This window comes from Microcebus murinus, chromosome 5 (assembly GCF_040939455.1).
Source record: "Microcebus murinus isolate Inina chromosome 5, M.murinus_Inina_mat1.0, whole genome shotgun sequence".
Classification (NCBI taxonomy): Eukaryota; Metazoa; Chordata; class Mammalia; order Primates; family Cheirogaleidae; genus Microcebus; species Microcebus murinus.
This window is the reverse complement of record NC_134108.1, coordinates 24,919,211-24,932,117: the sequence shown is the minus strand read 5'-3', so window position 1 is coordinate 24,932,117 and position 12,907 is coordinate 24,919,211. Positions and strand designations below refer to the sequence as shown.

The 12,907-nt window shown below is 41.0% G+C and overlaps 1 protein-coding gene across 1 annotated transcript in view; it reads left to right on the top strand.

The window, feature by feature from the left end:
* ARFGEF3 (ARFGEF family member 3) overlaps nt 1–12,907 on the top strand; it is a 153,497-nt gene that overhangs the window by 89,181 nt on the left and 51,409 nt on the right. The window contains exons 11-13 of the mRNA XM_012748059.2: nt 1,872–1,984; nt 3,526–4,436; nt 12,523–12,689. Coding sequence (XP_012603513.1) covers nt 1,872–1,984; nt 3,526–4,436; nt 12,523–12,689 — 1,191 coding nt within the window. The remainder of the gene's footprint in view (nt 1–1,871; nt 1,985–3,525; nt 4,437–12,522; nt 12,690–12,907) is intronic.

The window sequence follows — 12,907 nt, the reverse complement described above, 5'->3', positions numbered from 1 at the left end:
GTCCCTCGTTCCCACCTGAAGAAGCTGAGACTGAAAGTGTCTTGCCTTTCTTTTAGTGTTCGTTCAGGGTTCTTCAGAAGGCTAATCAGAATCAGATTCTGAAACATTGGAGAAATACACACAAGATTAATGTGGGAATTAAAATATATTATCTAATTTAGTACTGGTGAAGTTGGATTAGCAAATGTGGTGGGATCCCAGGAGAGAGTGAGGTTTCCCACTCCATCCTGGGAACTGCACTTACCCTTCTAGCAAGAGACGGAGCAGCTAGAGGCAGCAGGACTAGCCACTTCACTGCAGGCCTGCGGAGAGGGCAAGAGAGAGACAAGAAATATGAAAAGAGTGAAAGAGGAGAGCTGCTGAAAATATAACTTTTTCTATGTAATATACCTTTTCCTGCTTTGGAGTATAAATCACTTTGCAAATGAATGATATAACAGTGGGGTATCTGCTCTGCACATACTTCATTAACCATTCTTTCCTTGAATGAATTCAGCCTTGAATTGAAATTTTCTATAAATTCCTCTACCATATGGAAATAAACATTGGTTATAACCGAACAATTATGAAAATTCTGTACATGAAAACTTGTGAGCAGGTAGCTAAAGCCATATACAGGAGGATATTTATGGCTTTAACTCCTTATATTAAAAATTTGAAAAACCTGAAATTAATGACCAAATTCTCCAACTTCAGTAGTTAGAAAAAAAGAGCAGAATAAATTCAAAGAAAGTTGAAAAGAGGAAAAATAAGACTAAAAGTACAAAATAATATGATAAAAAGCAAATATACTATAAAGGATCAAAAGCAGAAAATGTTAGGACTTTGAAAAGACTAGGAAAATTGAAAACCTTCTCTCAAGAGGAATTTAAAAAATTCCAGAATAGGTACAAGGAAACAGAATTAAGAATGAAAAAAGTGGGCCAGGTGAGATGGCTTATGCCTGTAATCGTAGCACTCTGGGAGGCCAGGGCAGGAGGATCCCTTGAGGTCAGGAGTTTGAGACCAGCCTGAGCAAGAGTGAGACCCTGTCTCTACTAAAAATACAAAAAATTAGCTGGGTGTGGTGGTACATGCCTGTAGACCCAGCTACTTGGGAGGCTGGGGCAGGAGGATCACTTGAGCCCAGGAGATTGAGGTTGCTGTGAGCTAGGCTGGCACCACTGCACTCTAGTCTGGGCGACAGAGACTCCGTCTCAAAAAAAAAAAAAAAAGAATGAAAAAATGGTACCCAACTACAGATGTTACAAACATTAAATAAAAGAAGATATTAAGGCAACTATAGGTCAGTAACTTTGGAAACTTAGGTAAAATGGATACGTCCCTAAGAAATAATACAACTTTTAAAAAATTGGCTCAAGAAAAAAAATTGAGGGCCTGAGTAGTTCTATAATCTTTAAAGAAGTTGAATCTGTAGCAAAGTCTTCTCAGAGCAGGAGCCCCAGACGGCTTTAGAAACAACTTGTACCAAATGTTCAAGGACCAGATAATTTTAACCTTCCATGAACCTTTTCAGAGAGAGGCCAGCTTGCTAGCAAATAAAACAGAGTTAGGAAAGTTACATTATAGGCCGATCTCACTAAAGTACAGAGATCCAAATGGTTCTAGTTCTGTACTATAAAATATTGTGCAACAATCCTCCAGAGAGTTTTCTTTGTCCAACCCAGCCTTGAGCTGGGGAGCTGGGAGCCAAACGTTAAGAAGAATAACTGAGTCAGTTTTATTAAGATTTGAAGTTCCAAATGGCTGTGTTTCTCCTTATGTAGTCATTCAGTAGAGAAAGTACATGTTTACTTGATCTCACAATTTAAAACTTGTCTTTTTTTGTGATATTCACTGTTTTGTTTATTTTCCCCTCCTTTTTCTTAAAGATACTCGGGAGCCCACAACGTCTCTGCGACTTGGCAGGGCCCAGCTCCACCGAACCAGAGTCCAGAAAAAGATCAATTTCAAAAAGAAAATCTCATCTGGATCTTCTTAAACTGTAAGATACGGTGCCCTTTTAGGTCTTTATTGCTTGGTGAAGATGTTTCTCTGAATACTTTCAACTTTACTTGTAAATCTCTGAAATTTTTACAAACCTACATGTTATGAAATGCGATGAAGCCACAAGCCATGTGAGAAGACCTATCTCAATTTATTATAATCATATAACTTTCCATACATAAGTGAAACGTACAAAAGTTATTCATCGGGATTATTTTAGAGAATAACTCTTTGGTTTCCAATACTGTCACTGTAGGAGTCCTTCACATGTAGTCCCCCTAGAAAACTGAACATTATGTGATTTCTAAGAATTGTATTTAAATGTATCTGTGTAGGAATGTGTTTATTTGACAGATGAAGGGCCACGTTATTGTGTAGCCATTATAACTATTTTCTATTTGAAAAACCTAGCATATTACAAAGGTGAGATTGTGCAATGCCTGTCCTTGGAGGATTATAAATTCCCATTGAGAGTTTTGTTTGTCCCCAGATAAACCAGCTGTGACTCACGGTGGACCACTTTACCTGGACGTTTTCCTCTGCTGGCCTGAGCATGCTTGTTTTCCTGTGTTTCCCCGAAAATAAGATGGGGTCTTATATTTATTTTTCCTCAAGAAGACACCCTAGGGCTTATTTTCAGGGGATCTGTTATTTTTTTTTAAGTATGGTGCAACAATCTACATTTATTCAAATATAGTTAAGTCGTCGTCTTCTGGCACATCGTCATAACTCTCCAAACCCCGAATTCCATCCTGAATTTCTTGTGACTCTATTTCCTTTAGAACCATTGGCTCCAATCTCTCATATCGAGCAATAGAGCTCTCATTAAATGAGCAGGGCTGGCTTATTTATCAGAGATCCAGTGAGCACTGGGTCCAATCTGCACAGTGGAGCAGAAATGATCTCTTCTGGGCTCATAAGAGACTGCTTGCTGAAGCTTTTCCCCTAGCCCCTGGTGTTTGTGGGGGGGAGGGGGTGAGAGAGGCCCACAGTGCTGAGTAAAATGGCAGCCACAGCTCTCCTCCTTCCCCCTGGGGACACACAATACCTAAAGCAGAGCAGCCCGCTCCTCACTTCACTGAGGAGACTTTCCCCTCAAAGCCTCAGCTTGCAGCACGCACAGGGTGGCCGGGACCTGACACGGGGAGCCGACCTTGGTGGGGCTGCCTGCACCTTTCCGGTCACCTCTGGGATAGTAGCTGTCACGATGGGGCAGATGAGAAGGGCTGCTCATCTTCTTTACCGCTCCTCAAAATGCATGGGTTGTGCAGATACACTGCGTAGCCACACCCATCACTAGGTCTTATTTTCGGAGTAAGGCTTATATTGGGCAAATGCTTAGAAATCCCGCTAGGGCTTATTTTATGGATAGGTCTTATTTTCAGGGTAACACGGTATTTATTGCCCAGACCATTTAATTTTATGCAAATCAGGTTGTCTTGAACATTGTATTTGCTAGGCTGAAAATTCTTGTTTGTTTCAGAGCATTTTTCTGTGTTTTATGCGTTGGTGCGGTTTTCTCTTTTGAACGCTGCTTAGCATCATGGACGGCATGACGGAAGCATGCATCAAGGGTGGCATCGAAGCTTGCTATGCGGCCGTGTCCTGTGTCTGCACCCTGCTCGGTGCCCTAGACGAGCTGAGCCAGGGCAAAGGCCTGAGCGACGGGCAGGTGCAGCTGCTGCTTCTGCGCCTGGAGGAGCTGAAGGATGGGGCCGAGGGGAGCCGAGACTCCATGGAGATCAACGAGGCCGACTTCCGCTGGCAGCGGCGAGTGCTGTCCTCGGAACACACGCCGTGGGAGACAGGGAACGAGAGGAGCCCCGACATCAGCATTAGTGTCACCACAGACACAGGCCAGACCACTCTGGAGGGAGAGTTGGGCCAGACGACCCCCGAGGACCACTCGGATCATCACAAGAGCAGCCTCAAGTCACCAGCCATCCAGGAGGGCAAGGAGACGCTGAGCAAAGTGTTGGAGCCGGAAGCAGTGGACCAGCCAGATGTCGTGCAGAGAAGCCACATGGTCGCCTACCCCGACATAACCAACTTCCTGTCCGTGGACTGCAGGACAAAGTCCTATGGATCTAGGTATAGTGAGAGCAACTTCAGCGTAGACGACCAAGATCTTTCTAGGACGGAGTTTGATTCCTGTGATCAGTACTCGATGGCAGCAGAAAAGGACTCAGGCAGGTCCGACGTGTCGGACATTGGGTCGGACAACTGTTCCCTGGCTGATGAAGAACAGACCCCTCGGGACTGCCTGGGCCACCGGTCCCTGCGAACTGCTGCCTTGTCTCTCAAACTGCTGAAGAACCAGGAGGCGGATCAGCACAGCGCCCGGCTGTTCGTGCAGTCCCTGGAAGGCCTCATTCCTCGGCTTCTGGCGCTCTCCAGCGTGGAGGAGGTCGACTCTGCCCTCCAGAACTTTGCCTCCACTTTCTGCTCAGGTTTGTAAACAGTTTTTTTGCTGTATAGTCAACAAGAATATTCAGAGCATTTTCCCTTAATGGGCAATTACCATCATGCTTGTAGTTTGAAGTGCTCAGAGCATATTAATGAATCTTTACGTTTCCCCCATTTAAAGGGAGCAAAGAAATCTGAGACCTTATTGGTGGCGGTTTATTTGAATTCTGCAGCAGTCAAGGGCTAGAATAGACTAGGAAGTTGATAAATTATAACTGTTATAAATGTTATAACTGTTACCGCCCAACCGGTCCCTTGCCCACTGCCCAGATAAAGGCCAATACACACAGCAGAAGCTGCAGCAGAGAGAGAATTTAGTATGGCAAAGTGCCAGGTGAGGAAGATGGGAGAAGTTTCTCAAATCCATCTCCTTGAGAATTTTGGGGCAGGATATTTAAAGGTGGTTTGGTGAACAAAGGGCTGGGGAATCAGGTCTGGTGGTTGGCTGGGGATGAACTCATAGGGCTGGGAAGGAGAAATTGTCTTCTTGGCTGAGACAGTTCCTCCTATCAGATCAGCTCGCACGCATGACCACTGGTCAGGCTGACGTCAGCTGGTCCCTCCCGAATGCAGAGTCTGGAAGATATCTCAAAGATCAGTCTTAGGTTTTACAATAGTGATGTTATCTATAGGAGCAAATGGAGAAATCAAAAATCTTGCCCCTGTCAGAGATATAACATGACACTTCTTCAGGAAGTAGTTATAGCAATAGGCAGGTAGGAAACTTAGCAATAGGCAAGTTAGGGGCTGGTTAAGTTTTAGCTATATCTGTACTTCTGTAGAAATCAGACTTTTACCATGGTTCTTGCCTTATGGTCTTACATTTCTTTAATATATATAGCTTTATAACTGCATTTTAGAAACTGCTACTGATTGAAACAAAATGACAATCTACCATTCTTAAAACCCTGAATTCTCAATGTGCTTCCTCTATACTTTGGTGTCTAAAAATCATAGAGCAATTCACTTTTAGTATATCAAAATGTAAACTATTTTGAATAAGGTCTTGGATCGGATGCAGGCCAAGTCTTCCCAATATATTTTAAATTCTACCAAATATCCAGGCAATGTATGATATGCCAGTGTAGACAGTAACATCCTATTCTCCAATCTCAGACCCTTCCTGTCTGTCAAATATCAGCATTGTGACCCAGACCATGTTTAAACAGGAGTGCTGGGGGGAATATTGGCCAGAGCACATCAGAGAGTTATGCTACTGTTATTGAAGGGCAAAAGACCATCACCTAGAGTTTCAGTGGAAGGAGAAGATAATATAGGGAAGTAGCATTCCATATAGTAAATAATTTATTTGAAGGTAATTTTCTTGAAAGATAATACAGAACAAAAGCAATTAATAGGTCCGTAAAGTTCATGGAAAGAATAAGTGATTGCCTGATACCAGGCAGGTCACCTGTGCCTTTCCCTCAAATATTAGGGTCTCTTGACCACAGAATACTGAGGTGAATGGATCTCCCTAGGCTCTTGCTCAGATATAAAGGCCTGACCCTGAGGACTGACAGAGAACTGCTAAAAGCCAGCTCACCACTTGTTCTTCTAGCCCTGAATGTTGAACGTGTGTTTGTCATGGTTACTACATTTATTGTAGTTACTAGTTAATGCCTCCACCTTGCCTCCCTATTCTCTCAGCTCTATGAGGGCTGAGACTTTGTCTCATTCACTTCTTATTTTCCAAAAAAGAAAACACCACACACATACATGAAAAAAGTCTGGCCCAGTTACTGGAACGTGGTAGGAGCTGACTGAAGTGTTGTTAAGAGGTTTCTTTCTAAGTATCTTTAAGAAGCTGACCAAATTGTCCTTTGTCAAGAGGACAAGAGAAAGATCTAAATAGATATAAGCAGGAACATTCTTAAATATGAGAATGATCCAAATTTGTAGCAAACACTGGAGGAGACACCAAACTTCGAATCCTGGACTTTTCAAATAACTCTCTGACTTGTCAAAAGGATGGAAAGAAACATAATTTATCAACTTTCCTAATTCTGATTTCCTAATTTCTAATTTCCCAATTCTTTTTAAAACATGCAAATACCAATTTTTAAGACTAGCCAATATAATTTTTTCCTTAATATTTTTCCTTTTGGAATTAGATATAAACTTTGGAGTTTTTATTTGTGCGAAGGAGCACACAGACATACACAAATTCCTATGTTTCACTATAAGACTGGGAAAATGTATTTTTTAAAAATTGTATTTTTCCCTAATATCTTTTATACCACCATCATTAAGTTTGACATTCTCCTATTGAACATTCGGGGGAGGGGTATGTTTTGTGTATGTTTATGTCTGTCTTTTGCCCTCTCTCTTGCTGTTGAACACTCACAATCCTTCTTCAGCCAACATAGAAGAGAGAAGCTGTATTATGCTATATGCTAAGGTCCTGAGATACGTATGGTTTATTCTCAGTAAATATTTATTGATTATAGACTGATGAAGTTTCTCTTTGGTCTCTTAAGATGTGAACTAGTTTGTATGCTTGAAGGAGTCACAGGTCAGTCCTCTGAGTGAGGAGGAAGGCAGCCTGCTCTCCGGAAGGGCTTGGTGGGTCCTCTGATTCACCATTAATTAATTCACCATTCATTAATATTTTGTTAGCATGTTCCTTGTGTCTTTATTCTTTGAAAATATGACTTATGATACCATGTATCCATTCCTGTTAACTTAGCATAATGTATTTAATTTCTCCTTTTGGTGGATCCTTAAGTCTATAAGCACCTCCTAAAGGATTTTTAATAATTTAGAAGATGCTGTTTAAGAACACAAAAACTTCTGGAGTTGATTTGCTCTGGTATAAAAGCAACCACAGTGGGCTATAAAACTGTAGCCCAGCAACTGTGTGACAGTTTTTCAAGTCCCGACAGACAGCACTGGATACCTAGCATCGCCCTGGCTCCTGGGAGGCTACAGTAAGAGAACAGAAACTTGGGCAGAGATTTATGTGTAGAAATGCACATATTAGCATTATTTAACAGAAGAAATATTAGAAATAACATAACTGTCACAAAATAAGGGAAAAGTTAGATGAATTATAGTACATATAATTATGACATGTAGCCATTTAAAATGATGTTTTCAAATCTTTAATGATGTGAAAAATGGTCATAATTTTTAAAAGGATTCAAAATTCACATTAAAATACTAATACTACTTAGAATTATGTTATTATAGATTTTTATTTTCTTCATACCTTTTTCAAATCTCTAAAAACAATTTCTTATAACATCTATCAGAAAATAAAGCAGTAATGTTATGTAAAAATTAGAACCATAGACCTAATTAAGAAAAAAATCTGTTACTAAGCAAAGTTGTATAATCTTTTTAAGCAAGTTTAGAAAGTTAATAATGCCCAGTGTTGCTGAGAGTAGATATAAGACCATTCTTATGCAAAATTAGTAGAAGGAAAATTTGGTACAAAACTACCTAGAAAATATTTTGGTTGTACCTATCACACTTAAAATATGTATTTATTCTGCTTTTAAGGAATTTACCCCACAAATACACTTGCAGAAGTGCTAACATTTATTTCATCATTTCAGCTCTTTTTTTTTAAATAATTGAAACAAAATAAATGTCCACCCAATAGAGCATTAAGTTAAAAAATCACAATGTAACTATGCAGTGTTATATATTCAAAGTCATTGAAAAAGAATGTGGCAGATCTGTAAATGCCAGTATCAAGAGATGTCCAACATATATTGTTAGAAAACATCAAGGTACACTCCCAAATGTATGTAGGGTGATCTCAATTTGTGATTATATCTCCATACACATAAGGGAGTGAGTTTTGCTGATGGGGAGTGAAGTATTATTAGGACTTAGGAGAAATATGGACTATTATTCTTATTTCTTATACTCTTCAGCACCATAAAAATGTTGTAAGTATTTCATGTTTATCAAAAGAGGAATTATCAGATTATCTTAGACATGGGAGAGACTTAGGTCATCTGTGCTAATCTTGTATCTGATCTTTCATTGGTAACCAGTGAAGCAGGTGATTTCTATCCTCTTCTGACAATAAAGCTCATCTTAATTACAAGGGAGAGAATGAACTTTAGCTACTGAAAACAGGGAAATGCACATTGCCAGGATATGTAAAAGGTCATAGTTCCTGCAGCTTTTCACTCCAAATTGGATAACATATCAAGGAGACTGAGCAGAAGGATGAATGGAAAACAGAGCATCTATTAGAGAGGGGCATGATGCAGTGGAATCTTTTCACAACATTAGAAGCAAGTACAGCATGGCATAGTGCAAAAACCCTGGAGTTTGGGCCCAAAAAAACCTTTGTCAATTTCTAGCTTTATAACTTTGGACAAATTATTTAATATCTCTTAGGCACTTTCCTTACTGGTAAATAAAATTGGGGCAGGATCAAATGAAATAACATATTAGAACAGATTAGTCTTGGGCAATAGAAAGCAATCATTAAATTATAATTATTATTATGTTATTTTCATTATTAATATCACCAGTGAACTATATTTGATATAGCAAGAAAATGGTTATTTTCCTTAAGTTGATAGAATAGATCTCACTTTGTTTTATTCTCAAATTTTCCAGCTCTTTGTAATTTAAGAAATTAATGTGTGTGCAGACATAGGCCAGTAACAACATACTTTTCCCAACAAGTCCAACAAGTTACTTCAGAATTCAGTGTCTTTACCACCAGTGCCTGTAGGGGACTGTTACCTCTCGGTCGTGATTTCAGCCTCCATGTCAGCAGTCACATTGGCTGCCTTTTCCACTTTTAGCATCTGAACAAGTGCTCAGTTTTCCAAAACATTCCACGGTAAATATTAGTTGGTTTCAAATGTTTAAAGAAATTATTACTGATGTCTAAAATCAAAGCCAATTACATATTCTTTTTCTTGCCTTGTTCATATACTCAAATGTAGCTTTTATATATGATCCAAGATAGTTTAAACAGCCAACACTGAATGCTGCTTTCTGTTTTACCAAGGAAGGAGACTGATCTCGTACCCTACATCTCCTCCAACCAACTGGAAGCGACCCTGCACCTTAAAAGTGTTAGGGGTTGACGTCAGAGGTCAGATCCTCTCTGAGCCTGACTGGCAGAATAAAGGATTCTTCAACTCAAAAAAAAAAAAAAAAAGTGTTAGGGATTGACCATTAGGGACCATTAGGGCTGAGATGTGTTGCTCATGTCCTGACCAAGAGTGTAATTTTCAAATCCCACTCTCAACCTGATCTTCCTTTTAAAATGCACCTTAGCCCGTGATCACAAAGTACTCTCAGTAAAGTCTCATAAGTCAGCTGCAAAGTTCTTACAGAACTCTCTACAGCAAAGCAGAAGTAATGCTGAACCTTTGATTGTTGGAGGCTGTCTTATTGAAAGAATACCTATGCTTCTATCAAAAAATGTTTATACTGGTTCTCAAAGGTCTTGAATTTTTTTTCAACTTTGAAAGCTTTTCCTGGTCCATATCCTGACTTGCATATTCATCGAAATGCAGACGGATAATGTCATTGGATAAACATGCAAGCTACAAATTTGTATTTCTTGCTTATTTTACTGTTAATTCTGAAAAACGTGTACAGTTCATCTAGGAGGCATATTTTTTTCTTAAATCATGGCTTGTTGAATAGGAGGCATATTTTTGATGAAAGGATAATTTTAGACATGGTCTGAAGAGTGTATGGACATGTGTAATTTGCATGTACATATGTAGGGAGGGACTGTTTCCCCTGTATCCCTAAATCCAGCCTCAGAGTGTTTACGGGAACAAATGGAGCATCAATTTAAAAATCTCTTAAGGTGCTCTGAGAGGAGCAGTGCTGTGTGTTCTGTTCCACACTGCTTGGGACTGCCAGTGCCTGTGGGACTTCAGAGGGTGGAAGGAGATGGCAATGTGAGGACAGAGATGTGCCATCACAGCACTGTGAGCTGCAGAGCTGCCCACCCAGCTCCAGACGGTGAAGAGTGCATGGACATGAGGGCCTGGAAGTGGCTGCCTGCAGGGGGCCCTGGGACTACTAGCATGGTGCCAGATGCAGAGAACTGACTTGGGTGATTTTCGTCACCCCAAAGCTCTCTTTGAAAATTTGAACAAGGCACCAACCCTCTGGCTGAATGACCCCATCTTTTTTTTTTTTTTTTTTTTTTTTTTTTGAGACAGAGTCTCGCTTGTTGCCCAGGCTAGAGTGAGTGCCGTGGCATCTAGCTCACAGCAACCTCAAACTCCTGGCTCAAGCAGTCCTCCTGCCTCAGCCTCCCGAGTAGCTGGGACTACAGGCATGCGCCACCATGCCCGGCTAATTTTATATATATATATTAGTTGGCCAATTAATTTCTTTCTATTTATAGTAGAGACGGGGTCTTGCTCTTGCTCAGGCTGGTTTCGAACTCCTGACCTCGAGCAATCCGCCCGCCTCAGCCTCCCAGAGTGCTAGGATTACAGGCGTGAGCCACCGCGCCCGGCTTGAATGACCCCATCTTTGGAGTATGAGATATAGTTGTTGATTTGTTTTTTCAGTTAATTTGTATAAAGCTCAAAGGGCCTTTCAAAATGAAAACCCTATTAAGCATAAAGATTTTATATCATTTTTTAAGAAAAAATAGTGGAGAGAAAAATCAATAGCTATTACTTATGGTTTTTGAACCTCTTTATTTCATTTATTTTTTAACAGTTTTACTGAGAGATAATTCACATACCACACAATTTACCTAAAGCACACAATTTGGTGGGTTTTGATGTATTACATTATTTCTTGTTTTAATCAAAATATTGGGCAAACATCACCACTATTTCCAGAACTTTATCATCCCAAATAAAAACTACCCTCCCCCTAGCCGCTGATAACCTCCAATCTACTTTCTGTCATATAAATGGATCACACATATCTGTCATTTTGTGCCTAGCTTATTTCCAAGGTACATCTATATTGGGGCATGTTTCAGAACCCCATTCCTTTTTATGGCTAAATGATAATCCATTTTATGTATATACCAACCACATTTTGTTTATCCATTCATCTATTGATGAATACTTAAGTTGATTCCACCTTTTGGATATTATGAGTAATGCTGCAGTGAGCATTGATTTACGAGTATCTGTTCAAATCTGTGCTGTCAATTCTTTGGGGTACACAACTTGGAGTAGAATTGTTGGATGATAATTCTATATTAAGCTTTTGGAGGAATATTACTACCTTTCAAAAAGTTTGTGTCCTAAGCATCTTACATACATTATTGCACCCTAGTTCTCACAGCAAGCTTGTTCGTTCATTCTTACTCATTCAGCAAATATTTTTCAAGGGTCTGCTATGTACCAGGTGTAGTTATAGGCACTGGGGATTCTGTAGTGAACAAAACTAATAAAATACCACCTTCTCATTGATCTTATGGTAGTCATATCAGACAATAAATAAACATATATTAATATGAGGCTGAGTAGAATAAATGCCATTGAGGCAATTCAGAAACAGCAGGGTAAGAAAATAGAGTACTGGAGTGTAAAGAGGTGAATGCTATTTAGATGGACTTGAAAGGGAAAGTGTGTCTGACACTTGAGCAGAGACCTGGAAGACGAGGGAGCAAGTCTTCCAGAGATCTTGGGGGGACCATTCCAGGGAATGGCAAAAGCAGATGTAAAGACCCTGAGGCAGGTCGAGGCTTGGTGTGGTCTAGGCACAGCAGGCAGGACAAGGTGGCCATGGGGATGAGGGGGGAGAGGAGGGTGAGGTTGAGTGTTATCACACTGAGATGGAAAGCCATTGGAAAGTTCGAGCAAGGGACAGAATGTAGCCAGCGATTCTCCCTATCTGTAGGGAGAGAAAGTGAGAGTTTAAATGATTTCATCAAAGTCGTAGCTGCTAAGAGATGAAGCTTCAATCCAGAGTGTGCACTTCACCACCATGCTGGGGTGTGTATCTGGCCCCAGCGATATTCCTGGCTGGCCGTCATTGCTGTATAGAAATGTTCTGCAAGATGCAGTTTCTATCGCTGGGATTGGCTCCTGGCTCTCCAGAAGCCAGTCTTGCCAAGCGCAGTGTTTGCAGCCCTGAAGATGTCTTGCTACTCTTTCTTAGGCATGATGCACTCTCCTGGCTTTGACGGGAACAACAGCCTCAGCTTCCAGATGCTGATGAACGCAGACAGCCTGTACACGGCCGCACACTGCGCCCTGCTCCTCAACCTGAAGCTCTCCCATGGCGACTACTACCGGAAGCGGCCGACCCTGGCCCCAGGCGTGATGGTGAGTGTGTGGTCTGAGCCAGATGCCCCGAGGGCAGGTTGTGGCCTCCTGGCTATAAGTACGTGCATAGGTGCCCTGAGCCGTACGGTGAGGTGCGTTCTGTCCCACATTGCTCTGGACTGGCAGTGTCTGTGGGGGTGGAAGGAGATGACAAGGTGAGGGCACAGATGTGCTACTGCATGGCACTGTGAGTCGCAGAGCTGCCCACTGCGCTCCAG